General features: G+C 40.0%; 1 protein-coding gene across 2 annotated transcripts in view; it reads left to right on the top strand.

The window, feature by feature from the left end:
• PPIL2 (peptidylprolyl isomerase like 2) overlaps positions 1 to 16,980 on the top strand; it is a 68,302-nt gene that overhangs the window by 38,774 nt on the left and 12,548 nt on the right. For both annotated transcript variants that reach the window (XM_054288975.1, XM_054288974.1), the window contains exons 13-16: positions 3,766 to 3,855; positions 5,254 to 5,287; positions 13,310 to 13,427; positions 16,005 to 16,061. In XM_054288975.1, the coding sequence (XP_054144950.1) occupies positions 3,766 to 3,855; positions 5,254 to 5,287; positions 13,310 to 13,427; positions 16,005 to 16,061 (299 nt within the window). The remainder of the gene's footprint in view (positions 1 to 3,765; positions 3,856 to 5,253; positions 5,288 to 13,309; positions 13,428 to 16,004; positions 16,062 to 16,980) is intronic.

The following is a 16,980-nucleotide window of genomic DNA, read 5'->3' as shown; positions in this document are numbered from 1 at the left end:
GGGTCATTCTTTGTAGCAATCTCTCATTAACTCTGAAATTTGTCTGGGCATAGTAACTGGTAGGGTGCTGGTGTTTCCACACTACTAAGTGTGTTAGCTACATGGAGACTTAAACCTACTTAGAAAACCATTGGGCTGTAGCCTCATTAAATATGTATATCTGTGAGCCAAGCAAAGCATTTGTGGCATCTTCTGAGATAAGTACTCTTCTGGATTCCTGTCTCAAAGCATTTATTAAATTTTTACTGCTTGTCTTGGGTGTGAATTTTCAGCAGTTGAAAGACAGTTATCTGGCATCTACAAAATAAATAGGGAGCACAGTTGGAGCAGGTGACTCATTTTTGGTATAAATAAAATTTTTCTTCTTACTATTTGTCATTTGGAAAGAGAAGTGTCTTTAGCTGAAGGACATCATAGAGACACTGCAGTCACTTACGTGGTCCCAACTTGACCTAAGAAAAGGAGGATTTCTCAGGCTCTCCTACCACACTCTTTGGTCAGAAAAGCCTTTCACAATTTTTAAATTTTCCTCTTTAGGATTGTCACTGCATCATTCTGAGAAGATATTGCAGTAGATTTGAAACCATGTTTTCTGTCAGTGGATTTCAGATCAGGTCAACATGGTTGCATTTTTCCCTAGACTTCCTTGCATATAGGTCTAAGTCATAGTCAGTAGAATAAAATAATTTAAGTCATTTCCTGCATAATGTAAAAGGGATAAAGAGGGAAAAATTAGCTGTTGCTGTTGTGGCCAGTTTAAAACAAAACCAGCCAGAACTAAAAAGAGAGCCTGGAGCACACAGTCAGGGATGAGAGAACAAGACACCAGGGTCACCTCCTGCATTTCCAGGTGCCTTGACCATCCCCTCCTCCTTCAGAAATGGTGTGAGAAAAGTGCTGTGCAGGAAATTCCTGAAGAAGGAGACAGCTTTGCATTCAGGGAATGGGAGTCTGACATCTGCCACAAGATCTTATATCAAATAACTAAGTCAGGTTTGTTTATGTGTATTTAAAAGTCATCAGTCTTTGTAGTTGGAACAAAGACTTCAAAGACTGGCCTTGTTTGTGTGGTCAGTGCAGGACACAACTTCATTACTGAGGATCTGCACCTTCCCCATCAACCTCGAGCCTTTTTCTCCTGCTTTGGACAGGATGCTGCTTTAAAAAATCCCTGAAATATGCTTGGCAGTGTGAGATTTGGCAAGAACTTTAACTGCTTTGAATAAATCAGATAATCTGAGCCAGATATTCTAGATTTACTGCATGACTGAAACTGGGGTTTATTACTGATTGAATGCAAACCTCCTTATTTGTGTCTGCTAAAAAGCACTATAAAAGGTAGTGGTAATGTTGCTAAGGAACTGTTTACCTGCCAAATGTATCTCTGTGATGCATGAGGTGACCATGGGAACCAATTTGGTGGCAATTATTTAAAGAAAACCATGCGGTGAAATGACTATTGCATGTATACTAAATATTTCTGAAGTTGCATTTACAAAGCTTATTTCTGGGAAAGGGTATAATAGCTAAAAATCCATTTAGAGAGAAGGGTCAGCACAGGTCCTGCATAAAAAATACATTACTAGAGACAGTTTTTTTGATGTATATTTTACAAATCGTGTTTTGAAAATAAATAGGAAATCTGGTTTGGGTTATCAGCTTTGTGCAAATTTAAGATTATTTGGTGTCCATTCCTAGGGGACTCAGGCTTTTGCCTGGTTTCATTTTTTGTGAAAAATTAATTACAGGTTGCTGTATTCCCCCTTGAGAACTTATTAACTATGTCTCTCTCTCCAAAGAATGCTTGGCTCTCATGACATAAAGTGCCTTGGGCTAAAAGCTGCTGATTCCATTTCTGATTCATAAAGAAATTTTAAATTTATTTTTATCCTTACTGACATTTGCCACAAGTAATAACTAATAGCAAAATGCTAGGATCAATGCTGTTATGATATTGTCTTATAAAGGACACTTCTGCTTCACAAGTGATTCCTCAGGGGTTGAATTTTACTAGAAAGATTAGGTACAAAGATTATTTTATAGCATACACATTGAATTCGAAGGGAAAAAAATCACATTTACTATAAACATTGAAACTGTAGGAGAACCTCCTGTTGCTTGGTGTAATTTTATGGAATATAGTTATATACTTATGAGTTACCCTCAAGATGCCACCAAAGTACATGTCTTGGTGGCATTCTACCATAAAGCCATTATGGTACCATTACCATTTAACTCAGTCATGAATTCTGTAGGAAATCTGAAATAGTGGCTGGTGTAAGATTAGAATTTGCTAAGTTTTTCACTTGTGGCCCAGCTGACAACTGTCATCTGAGTAGAGTAATTAAGGAGGAATCAATACAGAGAATTTACAATGACAAGTAAAGTTTGTTTGGAAAATTAAGAGACATTTCAGTGTAAATAAGGAGGAGTGAGAGGGATTGTGTTTCAGATGAGAAAATACAGAAAACTGAAGCTCTGTAGGGTTGTGGATGAATACTTGTATGGACTGGCTTTTCAAGAGATACAGATTATTTAATCCTTAAATTATTGTAATCAGGCTGGCCTTGGTTTTTTGGTGGATTTTTTTGTTGGTTGTTTTGTTGATTTTTGGGGTTTTTTGTTGGTGTGTGTTTGTTTGTTTGTTTGTTTGGGGGTTTTTTTGTGGGTTTTTTTTTTTTTTTTTTTTTGCTTTTAAGTCAGTTCAGGTTGCATGGCTCAGTCTCTGTCCCTCAGCAGCTCCTAGACCAGGAGTGAAGTCACAGCAGTGCAAAGTGAATTGGTGCCTTTCACAAAGACAGGTCTTGGGTGTCCTCACCTACAGCCCCTGCAGCTCATGCTGGGCTTTACTTGCCACCACATCCAGCAATAAGGATGTTTTTAAGGCCTTTAAGAACTCAGTTAGATGTATTCTTTTGTAAAACTGAAATAGATTTATGCACATAATCCACAGTGGAGTTGGAAAACTTGTCCAAGTATAGAAAACAGCTGTTTCTGTACTTGTGTTTGTATGTCTGAAGGTATTATAGTATTGCAGAGAAGAGAATCCATGTAATTACAGTGGAAGGATGATGAGGTGGAAAGTAAAGTTTTTCAGAAGGTACTGTTTGAATATCATGACTCATAAATACACTAAATGACTTTAATTTGCACTGTAAAAGTGAATTAGAAGTTGGGAATATATTTAGCATCTTTAATTTTTATTTAGAGCTTTGAAAACAGTTTGGGTTTTTTTTATTTTTCCTGTGTTCCAGTGACTTGGGTCAGTCCCATTGTTACTTCCAAGTGGTAAAGAGGACCAAATGCTTCTCTCCCAGTTAGTTTCAATGTGCTCACTTTGAAATAGTGGAGCAGAGAGGTCAGGTTCATTCTGACTCTGGTAAATTACCATTTTTCCGTGCTAGAAACCCTCTTTGGAGCAGGGTTGTGATGCACTGCTGGAACTCAGTGACTTGCAAGTCTCTGAGCTTACCTGTGTTCACCATCTAGATGTCAACTGGGAACTCCTGTTATCTGAGCTAATGTTCAGCACTTCTTAGTGCTAATTGGAAGGTCTGGGTTTAATTTATTTAACACAGTGTGTGTCTCTCCAGTGTACCTTAAAAGAAGCTTTATTACAGACTTTTTCCTGTAGACAGAGCCTCCGTCCTCTTCGAGTCCTGCATGTTTGTTCCTTTGTGAGGCACAAGTGAGAAGTGATTCTTGTAACCACTGTAATGATTGTTTAAAGGTTGTGCTTAATTAAAACTTGCTGTTGTCTTTCAGACACCCCGAACATGTGAAAACTTCATCAAGCTGTGCAAGAAGAACTATTACGATGGAACAATTTTTCACCGATCAATTCGGAATTTTGTGGTGAGTATTAAAAAACTCCTGTGTAATGCACAATATATGATGTACTCAGAATATCCCATATATTTAACTTACCTCAGGTTTAGGTGGTTCCATACATGACAACTTGCAATAGAAGTGTATTAAATACACCATCAGAATGAGGGTTGTCCTTACCAATGCCTTATGTATTTATGGGTGTTACTGACCATTGTCTCTGACTGACATTGTCACTCAGAACATCACTGCATTCAGCACTGCATTTGCTGCCATTCCAGACAAAGCCTTGAAGAGTCATTGCCTTGGCTTCTTGTTATCTTCTTCTTTATCTTCTTTACTGCTGTAAAGATGTGGGTGGGTCGTTAATGAACAGAAGGAGAGAGAGGGAAATGCTAATTTGGATAAGTAATACTGGGGCCTGTTGAAATCCCATTCAGATGAAACTTTAGCAAGCATCTGAATTTCTGTTTCAGGTTGTGGTACTTGGATATTATCAGGTTATCCTTTCCTAGTGTGCTCCAGCACTGGGTGCCCAGGTTTCTTGTAAAGGAGTTAAAGAGCACCTTGTGTTCCTGAACTGTGTCTTTGGTAGTCAAAGATCTTTATTTACAGAGTTACAGTCCAGGCAGCTTAGGATATTGTAGCTGCCCTGTAACTTCCTTTCAGAAGAATGAACAACCTGATCCTGAAGGCAGAGCACATCTCACAGGGAACATTACTGGATGTTACATTCTGTCCTGTCATCCTACAAAAAGCTTTTTTTCTTTTGACAACACTGTGTATCTCAGTTCATAGTTAAGCTCACAACTACAATTGTGCTTGTGTGCTGTTACTTTGAAACTGATCATGTCACGCTCCCTCCACTGGCATTAAGGCATTGAATATTATTTCTGTAGATCCTGCATGTACAGTAATTAGTACACTGTTTTGTTACTGAAAGATTGGTTTCACATGAGGATTTTTCCTGCTGGAGGTAGTGAGTGGATACAGATTCAGATACAAAAAATATTCCATATTCCCCCTTTTCTTGCCTTCCCATCATGTGGAGGGTTGGTAGCAAAATGTAAAGCCTTTCCAGTTCCAAAAGCAGTGCATCATCAGTTAAAAAGCAGGTTCTGATTCAGCACATAATAAAAAGGATGATCTGGTTAACCCATTTGAGATTAGTTATTTTCCCTATTTACCTATAAAAGACCTATTATTTTTATTAAACTGTCATTCTGCTTATGGATAAGCAATGTCAGGGATGACAGCCACCTGATAGTAAGCTCCAAATAAGAAGTAATGGTTTCCTTGTTGCTGACTTGTCAACATGACACAATATAGAAGGCAGAAAATTGAGCACCATTGGCTTTTATGGTTAGTATTTAATGTCTTTCACATAGATGCATATGTAACACTGATTTAATTTTAATTCTGCAGATCCAGGGAGGTGATCCGACTGGAACAGGAACGGGTAAGATTGAGTTTGAATCAAGTAAGTTGTTCTCACTTCATGGGCTGTGTTGTTACATTTACTTCCAGACAATTTAAAATTAAAATTCTCTAAATGATGGTAAGTGGGACATTGTGTTTACTTTAAAACAGAGGTTTTCTTGATATATTTTTATGACCATGTTGACTCTGTTCAAAATTTCATCTGATATATTCTCAGTCTAAAGCTTGGGCACTCTTCCATGCAGAATTCTTGTGGGTTTTGCTTCCTTTTTCCTTCAGAAAATAAATAAATGAAAATTATAATGATTTTACAGCTGGTCTTCCAGGGCAAAGAATAAAGGAAGAAACACATTCATGCAAAGTTGCTTTCAAATTCAGTGTTAATGATATACTTGAGACCTGCCTTAAAATTGGTGATTGGCCAGACACCATCTGTTCTCCCAGCTAGTTGCCTTGTAATGCCCAAGCTGCTCTTTTTCTTACTTTTGGGGATCACGGCTACAAATTCTTCCTCCTCTTCTTTCTCCCTTGGTTGAAGATCTGGGAACAGTCATAGCAGGAATGGTCAGGGGGCAGAGCAGCTGAAGGGTGTCACAGCATTGCCCACCACAGGAGATAGGTCATGAAATACCTCTGGTCACTGCTGTAAATTTGCTCATTTTCCTCATGCACCTTCTATTTGCCCACTTGTGTCTGTCACCAGCATCCCCAGCTCCTCCCCTGCTTAAATACTTTAGCTCTATTTACTGTGTTAATTATGTTACTGGAAGTTGCCTACTTTTCTTGAAGTGTATGTGATAATCAACAATTGCAGGATTTGAGACTAGTTAAAGGTTCAGTGTTTTGATGGCAAAAACCCATTAACAAGAACTGTTACCATCTATGCTTGGACTGTCAGATGTGATTTTATTTTTTTATACGGAAAGTTTTGGTTCAAATCCCAAAAGACATAATTAGGAACATCTTTTGAAATGAGAAATTAAAGAGGTGTCAGGAGACGGGAGAGATTTAATAGGTTGACTCAAACACCTCTCACCCTTGCAGGGTGGAGTTCAGATCCTGCTGTGGAATGAAAATTAACTTGCTGGTGTCATCCCTGCTTCTATTTGTGCAAATGCAGAAGTGCTGTAAGACAGGAGAGTTAAGAGAGGCAGAGGACTGGCATCACTGCTGCACTGAAGGGCAAGGCTCAGCTCCACTGCCTCTGCCAGTAGGAAGTGAAATGCTAACAAGCACATAGGATGAAAATCCTCCTACATATATTCTTTCACTTAAAAAAAGGAGTCTAATGACCTCTGGTATTTTCCATCTTGTTTTCCTCCTTGTCATTCTTAATTAAAGATGAGGATATTGCAGGCGAGATGTCTTGCAAACATCTGTCAGGACTATTAAAGTTCTAATGAAATGAACAGTGTGCACTCAAATAGACATGAGTCTTGCAGATTTTTAGAGACTGGCTGCAATTATTGTGGAGTCCAAATGGTGCAAATGTCTTCTTTGCACCTGAATGGCTTTTATATTTTTAAGACAGTTGAATTTTATATGTCTTTACCTAATTGCTTATTGAATATTATAATATCACAAGGAAATCTAAATGGGGAGCTGGTGGGCTGTAGATTGCTCTTGAACTGTCATGCCTTTGTGTTTAATACTTCAGTGAAGCTGCTTAGACAGTTCACAGAGTGCAAGTAGTCTGTCAGGATTTGTTCCTGACTACTGAATAGATCCAGGGCACTTGACTGTGAGGCAGAAATTCCAGTTGTGTGTCTGGAGCTGTAAGAAGGTGGCCAGACCTGAGGCTGGATGTTCCCTTGGCAGCAGGGCAGCCAGAGGAGGGTTCAGCTCAGCAGCACTGCTCTGGCAGGGCAAATGGACTGATGCTCTCCTGGGCTCCCATGCTGTAAAAATGTTGGTCCATTCATTTGTGCATTATTCATGTGATCACAGGCATTCACTTTAGGAAAGCTTTGGAGCAAAGCACTGGGATTCAGTACTTTGTACCATTTTTGCCTGTGGCTTGTTTGTTATTTGCAGGATAAATTCCCTTTATTTATGTCTTCTGCTGGAAAGGATTTCAATATTTTTTTGACTCACTGCTTCTTAGAAGGGGAAAAAAAAGATGCACCTTTGAAAGCTAAAAAAAGTCTGTAAGATTAAATGAGCTTTAGAATAAATAACTTGACTTCTGTAATATCAGAGAACCATATGAGAACAGAACAGGGCTTTCTTCCCAGATATTTCAATTGGCAATAGGGAGGACTATTTGGAGGTTACCCTTTAAATGTCAATATTATAAACTGTTTCTATTAGAGCTTTTTGTAGGAATACTTCAGAGCAAAAAGAACATGCTTTGTTTCCTCATTTACACAGAACCTTCTGCTTGAACTGATGATTTATAGCTAAGAGATTTGGCCTTTTTCTTTTTCTTTTTTTTTTTTGGAAAAAAAACCCCTTTTCTAAACTGATACATGGAACATGCATTGAGCCTCTATATATTCTTCCTCTATTTATTTAATTATTCCTGTTAATCAGGAACTTGAACAGACTTGTTCAAATATCTTCCCACCATTTGGTTTCTGTCATCTGACATTCATGCCATGTGTCAGGGTGTCAGGTTTATGGTTGCAGCCCCCAGATGCTGAGATGATCACCCACTCCATTGCTAACTAAGTCCAGGACTGTTCATCTTCTGGGTGGATTTGGGCACAATTAGTACAACATGCCAGAAGGTGACTTGTCATACATACACAGACTGTAGCTGTGCTTTGGCTCACCCGGATTAACTCAGCTTGTGTTTTGGAAACAGCTCACAGAGGTAAATGCCAGGCTGGTTGTCACTGACCATCCTCTCCCAAGGCTGCTCCAGCTGAACTGTTCTCTCTGGAAGCACCCTGAGCCTTGCTTTGTTGTTTGTTATTCAGCCCCCCTGTATGTCCTTCTTGAGTCTCTTCTGGACTGTCATAAAAGCAAATGTGACCCAGCAGACACGTGAAGGACAGCTAATTCTGGTACTCAGCAGTTAGCTTGGAATGGAGAAGGGTGGAAATTAGCATTGTGGCATCTGGGAGCTGAGATACCACCCTGAGAAAAGAGTGGGGAACAGAGTTTTACCTTAGCTCAGCTGTCAGACCTGCACTGCCAGAGCAGTCAGATACACAGTGCTGCAAGGATGACACTGATTTGGAGGACCAGACTCATTTTCCTAGAGCCTTCACCTTTCTGTTTCATAAGACTACTGGGAGAAATTTTATTGTGGTACAGCAGCTTATTTCTTCTCGAACAAAATAACCCCCCATAGAGGCAGTATTCAGAGCAATAAGCTGAGTCATGGTCATTCTTTGTAATGATTAATTATTTGAAAATGAATTTTAGATTTGTGATGTATCTCTTTTCCTGCTGTTCATAACAAGTAAGTGGTTGAACACTGTGAGTAATTCTAACTCACGGTCGTGCAAGTGGAGCAGCTGCTCTGTATTTTCAGTGTTCCAAATAATAGAAGAAAATTTGCATGTAGAAAAAATAGGTTTAATATCCTAACCCTTTTGTATGAAAAAGGGAAAATATATGCAAAGCATCACATTTTCAAAGCAGCACAGGCTTTTTTCAGCTACTCTTTCTTGCAACCTGTTGGAAGGTCTCATGAATCAGCCTGTGATTTATGAATCCAGGAGGGCACAAAGGAGGCACATTATAGCTGTAAAAGTCCAGGGTGAAATACTACTGGTAGATGGGAATTGCATTTTGTTTGGCAGCAAGAAGAGCTCCTCTGAAATGTCAATAGCAAAGGACTCTGGACAAACTTGATCAATGCAATGTGATTTCCTAAGATGGCAAGTTCCTTAACTGTGCCAGTTTTAGAGCCCCTTTTCTTGCATGATTGAAGTGCAGCAAAAGCAGGAGCAAGACCTTTTTATCTCAAATATTCTCCTTTTAATCTGCAGTCCCTGTGCACATCCACTCTCAGGTTTGTGGGGTTGAGTTCCATGTCCTCTTATCTGAGAGGAGAGAAGCACTTACTGCCTGAGCTAAGGCTTTCATATTTGCAAAATGATTCCAGAATCTCACTTGGAAAGCTCTACAGAAGTGTCAGATGTTATTATGTGCCTCGTTGTTCCAAATGACAAGAAGAAAATTACAGAAAGTAAGCCATCATTTTTGTGAATCAGAACCCTCCTACTTCCTTACCACTGCTTAGCAATTTTTAAGCCAGAAAAAGGAAGGATTTATTTAAAATCACAACTGCCATGAATGATGATTCCCAGCCCACACCTGGCTTTTGGAATGCTACATTTCTGAAGCTTTAGATGCATCTCTCAGCTCTTTGCAAGAAAGTTGCACAAAATCTGTGATTGTACCTCAAGAAAACTTACATGCTTTTAGTAGGAACAAAGACTACCAAAGAGTAACCTGGTTGAGATCAAAAGGCAATCTGAAAATGTGGCTTTTTTTCTGTGTAGTTGCTGATGTGTGACTGCTTCAGATGTCAGTTTAAATCTGTTCACCTGTTTACTATCAGCACAGAATGCAGATACAAGACTGAATAACTAACCATGCTTCAGTACAAGCTAAATATATCTTGCCACTCTGGATAGCCACAGAAATTATTAATGTTCTTTTCTAAGAGCTGTGTGGTCTGTTTCATTTCATCTCTGTGCGAGAATGAGTTAAACACATCTTTAATTTAAGAAAATTTATTTTAAAAAGGAGAATGCATGGAATTGTCTCCCAGCTTCCTGCAGCTTTGAATCATGTGCATCCGAGTAGGCATGTGATTTTTATTTTACAGAATTGTACAAAAACTCTGAAGGCATTAGACACTGTGCAGGTAAAATGCTGTTTAATGGCACTGTATTTCTGTGGCTGATCCCAAATACATTCCCATCTTTGTGCAAGCAGGACATTCCCATGTGCAGGCTGTAATTATTCCCAGCACCAATCCAGCCAGTGGCAGTACGTGCTGGGGCCATGGCTGCTGCCATGTGAACTGATTTTTAGCACAGAAGCCCACAGAATTCTTTTCTAGCACTTTTGTAATAGGATCTCAGGAACATTTACAAGTCCAGTAGGCGCACAGCTCCACTTGGACAGAAGATAAGCTGAGAGGGAGGTGAAGTGACAGGCAGTGCTGCCAGCTGTGAATGCAACACCCAGAGTCAGTTCTTGTTTTCCGTGGGCTTTGCTTGTAGGCTGGTACATCAGCACTGGGGTGAGAGCTTTGCATCATTGTGGCTCCAAACATGGCCAGCAGAGATCTGTGTGCACCCTGAGGAAGATTTGGGGAGTGTCAGGAGGAGCCTCTTCTCTTTGTGGCACATAGATTTGCTGGAAGGGTAACATAAAAAGACTGAAGCCAGACACTGCCGTGCTCCCACCTCCTCTGTCTGCATCCATTCTGCTTTCAGAAAATATACAACCACACCTCCCAACTGTGTTGAGAATAAACGCAGTAAAATCTGCTAGATACTTACAAACACCTCATAATTATTAGCAGGTTTGGATCCTGAGTGGTCTTCCCAAGTTTATCTTGAGTTCTAACATGGAGAGTAAAAGGTAAGAATGTAAAATCCCTGTTCCAGCTGAGCATTAGGCACTATGCTGCCATGGCCCTAGACTGTTGAGGGGTCTGTACTTAATCTTCACAGAGAAAGTCCTGCTGGGTTTCAGTAATTAAAAAAATGTATAGATGTAACTTGCCATCTTCTGACTTGTTCTGTCTAGTCCTGCTTCAAGCAGATACTTGAAGCCTGGAACAATTCCAGAGGTTAGCTGGAGTTTGATGAAAAGCACATTCAGGCTATTTTTAATTTAAGGAGAATACTCTGGGGTTTTCCTTGAAAAAGAAAAAAAGTATTCCCTTTAAATTATTTTTAAACACCAAATCAACAACAAAACCCCCAAGCTGTGCCTGGTCTGCAGAGTGCCTTTGCAGTGTCTCCTCTGCCCTTTGCCAGTCTGTGCTGCCAGGTCTCCACAGACTCTTCAGTTCTGTCCTTCACAGGACGTCTGGCCTTTGAGGCAAATGCTGCACAGGCCATTCCCTGCTCCTGCTGCAGCTCCCAGGCAGACAGAATTAGCCTTGGAAACAGCTGTATGGCAGACAGAGCAGGGGCTGTAGCTATCTGCTGAAATATTAGTGCTTATTTCCAGGGAGGCAGAATGAACCAAACTTAGCTTTCATACATATGAGATGAATTCTGACCTGCAGTGCATGATCCGAAATGAAATCATACAAAAATAAATATTCCAAAGCCTAAAGATCATGGCTCATTGCTCCTGTCTGCAAGCTCTTGGGTCTGGTTGTTTGCAGTGCCAGAAAGCGAGAGTCTCTCTGTCATTCACAATTTTTCTCTTTCCTTTTGAATTATTTTTCTGACCAGTGAAGGCTTCAGGCTTGATTCCACTGTCTTTCAGCAGCTTGGCTGTAATTCCAGCATCAGCTGGAAGCACATGAAGGCTGTAGCAGGCTCACAGGTTTGGCCACTTGCTGCTGTGTCCCATCTCAACAGACTGTGCTCATGTTTTATATCCTCTGAAAACTTCAGACAGCACAAACTCCTCTAGAGCTGCCTGCAACTGTACCATATCCCTGTCACCCACCTCTGGAAAATATTGGCATATGGGATCAAGCTGATGTAATTTAGCTGATCTTAAAATATTCAATAGCCAGAGATTGCTGAACCACTGCTGTACTCCTGATTACAGAAAATCCCCACAGGCTTTGTCCCTTTTGTCACCTCTTGTCAGACTGCAGAGCAGGCAACACTCAACTCTATTAATAGGTCTTTTGAATATGATTAATTGGGTTTTTTAATGGGTCAACTTTTTCCAGAATTTCTCACTTAGTTCCACTTGCAGCTGTCCATATGAGATGCTTTGTTTTCATGGTATCATCTGAAACTCTTTCCTCATTTAATGCACTCTTATGATTTTTTGGGTAAGGTTTTCAGTGGGAGCCTGATTCATTCCTTGTTTTTATTTACTGTTTCTGTGTGCAGCCATATCACCAAATTACTTTCTGTGCTATGTGTTTACATGGCTGTGGAGCACTACAGATCCCTCCCTGACCTGCTGCTTCTCCAGTGATACATTTACTCTGGAGGGCTCTTGAGCCAGTTCTGCAGCCTTGCTGCCTGTTTGGATAGTTTTGTTTGTTTTATTTTTAATACTGTCCTAAGGTGAAATATTTTTTCATGGTTTGTCAAACAAGATTATGGATTTGACTGTAAAACTGTGACTCATCTCAGCCTTCATTTTCTTATTAAGAATGATCCTGGAGGAAAGTGCAAATGAAAATGTCAGATCTGTCATAAATAATGTAAAATTGACAGTCAGGAGAAGACCTCTCACGGACCCTCTCTCTGTCCACAGTCACAGAAAAGAAATCAGGTTTTGGAGGGCTGGGGCTGGAGTTCGTGCTGTTTTATCATTCTTTTACCTTCACTGCACATAAGTGTTCATATCATCCAGTTATCTACTCCAAGTATCTAATTTTTGCCTTTTAATTTGGAGCACCATATATCGTCATTCTTCATTGTTTAGTCTGGGATTAAGCATTTGAGCTTATAGCTCCTATTCTTAGTTGATTCTATGAATGTGTTTCATCTCCCTGATATTTTATTTCCAGAAGCAGTGCTACATCCAGAGTGCAATTAAACTGGTAACTCTTTGCTCTGTGTTTTGTCATGAAGCCAATTTTAGAGATTTAATGTCTCAAAAGAGAAAATTTATGGTGGACCAGGAGGAAAAAATTAAATCCTTGACTGTTCTTCAGCACAGGATACATAAAGCTGTTGATAAAGTGTGGTCTGTTGCAGCTGATAGTGTGAGGGCACAGAAATATGTTGCCAGTTGCAAACACCAGATTTCAAGGTCGTGCTCAAATACTGGCCTAGAGATAGGGGTGAGGTAACAATGTATTAACACATGGTGACTGCAAGTGCTGGGAACCTTGAATTTAATGCCAGTGCCTGTTGCAACATACAGTGGGAAATTAATGAAAACAAACATTCTTCTTCTTTTTTTTTTTTTTTTTATTTTTAAGGAGGAGAATCTTACTGGGGAAAACCTTTCAAAGATGAATTCAAGCCCAATTTGTCCCACACGGGACGTGGTGTTCTTAGTATGGCAAATTCAGGACCCAACACAAACAAATCACAGTTGTAAGTAGTCATTTGCTTTTTTGTGCTTTATTGGTTGTCTCTGGACATTGTGTCTCACTCTGTTAAGAAGAAAAATGACATTTTATGAGCTACTCTGAATGTAAAGTTTAGTAAAGGGAAATATTCTGTTGAGTGGTGCATGTTGCAATCAGGGCTAGAGCTGCTCTTAGCCCATCTAAAAGAAAAGTGAAGCATGGCAAGAAGACCTGTGGGTTCATTATATCAGCAATAACTCGTCTTTTTTGTTGTAATGATTTGAAGTTTTTGTTTTTGTCAGTGTCCCTCCCCATTATTTCCTCTATAGTTATCATCATTCATCACACCTCTTCATTCTGTTTAAATTCAGCTCCATATTGAACTTCTTGAAGGAATTGGATGAAACATAAACTCTATGGGAATATAACTTCTTTTTAGTCACCCGATTTTAAATAAATGTTCTGTTGAAATGTGTAGACCCAGACATAGAGTGTACAATCTGGCATTGAGAATAACTTGGTTTCCAATGTACAAAAGCAGAATCAGGACTAAAATGAGGGAAAACTTAAAGATACTGAAGTTGTAGTGGCCTTGTTCATGTGTAACATTAATATGGGTGTTTGCCTGCAGTCCTTTAAAAATGTTCTGTGTCACTTTGAGCCAACTATTTATTGGTTGCTCTGTAAGTACTGTGGTATAAAAAATTGGCCTTTTATTGGGAGCCCCAGGAAAGAGAGAGAGAGAGAGAGAGAGAGAGAGGGAGTGTGTGTGTGTGTGTGTGTGTGTAGAACTGTCACTTGGCACTGAGGAGGGAGGGAGAGAGGGAGTGGGTCTTGGTGTTCGTGATGCTGAGTGTTAGGATGGCTTGTAAACTCTGCAGCAGTGTGCTTTGCTTTAATTAAACACAAGGCCTTGTCTCAGGGCCTCACATTCTTAGGCTTACTTGGATTCTTAAGCCTAAGCACTTGTGGGGCAGTTTGCTGGATCAAGTTGCTGTACAGCTTATTTTGGATTTGGATGTTACTGCCAGCTCTCACGTGCTAAACTAGGGGAGAGTGGAGGCTTCTTTCTTCTTCTTTTTTTTTTTTTTTTTAAAGAGGGTTCTAATAACAGAGGTTACAGAGACCATAAGTGATGTGCCATTTTGAGTCACGTCATCTGCTGCTGTAAATGTGATTGTATGTTCTCCTAAAATTTGCAAATGAAATAAAAAATTCCTTTATATGAAAGTCCTTAAGAGAGTCCAGCTGTCCATATTTATAAAGGTTCCTAGGCAGCACTTAAATACATCTCCTGTAGCCTTGGAGACTCTGTGAATTGCTCTCCCCATTGGTGACAGGCACTACAGGGCAGAGAGAGCTGGGTCCCCCTGCAAGGTGGTGCTTGAATAATGCTCAGGACTTCTCTGGGACCATCCTGAGTTATGTTAATTCTGTTGTCTCTAATTTATTTTGTCTGTAGTGACAGATGAGAAGCTTTCCCTGTATATTTGCTATTTTTCAGGGGTTTTTATTACAATGCTACATAACTGACAATGTGATGATTTTAAGTATTGGATATCCAGCAGTAAAGTGTATCCCATGTAGGAGTTTGCATTCTGCACAGCATGCCATTGCTTTCCTAGGGCAAGCTACATCTTAATAGACTGTCTGGAACATTACAGCTGCTCCTATTTCCAATCATATAACTTCCTGAGGCAGTTGCTTATATGGAAAAGTGCTTTTGGAATGCTTATATATTTTTAGCTGTCTCCTATGTAGTGTAACAGATGGAGACAGGGAGGAGAGCCAGCACTGCATGTCCAGCCAAGACAGGCCATCGTGGTCTGCAGACCACACTGTGGAAACCTTTGTCTCATACATTTGTAGTCCAGGACTTCCAAAGAAGCATCAAGCTTTAGAGTAATGCTTTAGTAGTAAAGGTTGCTTTGGATTAGTGTTTTAGTTCCCATGTTTAAGTTTAAAAGTACAGCCCCCAAAATTAAAAGTCCAATTAATTACTTTTGACACTTCAAAGTATTCTTCTGGGATGTTTGTATCTGGAGCACGAGTGTGCTCTGTCCAGAGGAGAAATAGATCACCAACAGACCAGTTTAAGGGAAGAGAAATGCAAAAAGTAAATATCCAGAAAATAGAAGTTTACACTGGCAGAGGCTGTTGTGTCATGTAACTTGATTTGCTGGATACAAGCTGCCCAGCATGCACCAGAAATGTTCTTCCCAAGCAGGAAGCATTCCTCCCATGCACGTCTGCCTGCCCTGCCTGAGCCTCCCAGGGCCTGCATGGCCAAGGAGGCAGATGCTCAGATTAATTTTGGACTTGCTGCAAGGCCCTACTCTTGGAGTACTGTTTAAACATGTTAGTGTGATGAAAAGTGAGAAGCCAAAACTCCAGAAATCCAGGTGGAACCCACAATACTGAGGCATGAAAGGATGTTTGGTCCACAGGCCTTCCAGAGAGGAGCCAGAGAGGGAGAGGGGCTTGGATTCTCTGTGAAAGCTTTTGCAGACACTTTGTATTTTTAAGCATTTTTAAGCATTACTGGCTGTTGCTGAGGGTCAGTGGGACAATGTGGTAACTGTTATATCTTTTTTCCTTCTAGCTTCATCACATTCCGCTCCTGTGCGTATCTGGACAGGAAGCACACAGTTTTTGGAAGGTAAGTGAAGGCTATTTTGGGCAGCAACATAGAGCAGACATTCTCCCTTGTGTGTCTGAAGCCTAAAAAGCAGAATCTAGTGACTCTTGTAATTGAACTGGAGCAAAATTCCAGCTCACAATCCAGTTCTCCTGGTCATGAGGAGAAGGGCAACATTGCACCAATGCCAGTCAGCAGACCCTGCCTTTTTTCCCTCCTTTCATCTGTGTAAGTTGCCTCACTTCCCTTCTGTGGGTGGCCCTCCAGGAGTCAGGAGGAAAGTAATCCTAGTCATGTAATGAACCATGTTAATATTTGTGCATGTTAATTGCTGGGACACAAGAGATTAGCTCTTCAATACTGCTTTCATCCTCTTATGAGCCATCAACTGAAAAATTAGTCATGACAGGACTGTTCTTCATCATGGAATAGAGCTTCTGCAGAGATGAGGTCTTTTGGCCCTTCTTATTCTTTTTTTTTTATTCTTATTTTCTTTTATTCCTGACAATTATCACTGGTATAAATCTGTATATTTATGCACGCATATATAAAGATACTAGTAATGCCCAGACAGTGAGAGAACTTCATTCCTTATAAAGAAATCTCTTCTGAAAGTCTTTTCCAGTGAAGTTTTCACGTGATAAAGATTAAGATATTTATTGAAGAAGATACAAACTCTTTCTTATGGTTTGCTCTTTGCTTCCTCTGCTGCAGGAACTTGGTATTTACAAGTAAAGCAGAGCTGTTCTCAGCCATCTCTCACACATGGCAGGAGTGGGAATGTTGCTAGCCTGCTGCACTGGGAGCTCCTGAGAATCTTACAATCTTTTTTACTTGTAGATTTGGGGTTTTATTCCTTTCATGGTTCTATTCATTTGGAAGTCAGTAATGGAAAACAGAACCATGTGCTGTTTACTTTGATTGAATGTCATACAATTGT

This window comes from Melozone crissalis, unplaced genomic scaffold, assembly GCF_028551555.1.
Source record: "Melozone crissalis strain CALT ecotype California unplaced genomic scaffold, PUWL_Pcris_2 ptg000063l_1, whole genome shotgun sequence".
NCBI classification, from domain to species: Eukaryota; Metazoa; Chordata; class Aves; order Passeriformes; family Passerellidae; genus Melozone; species Melozone crissalis.
Note: the sequence above shows the minus strand (reverse complement) of the source record. Positions and strands in the feature narration are given on the sequence as shown.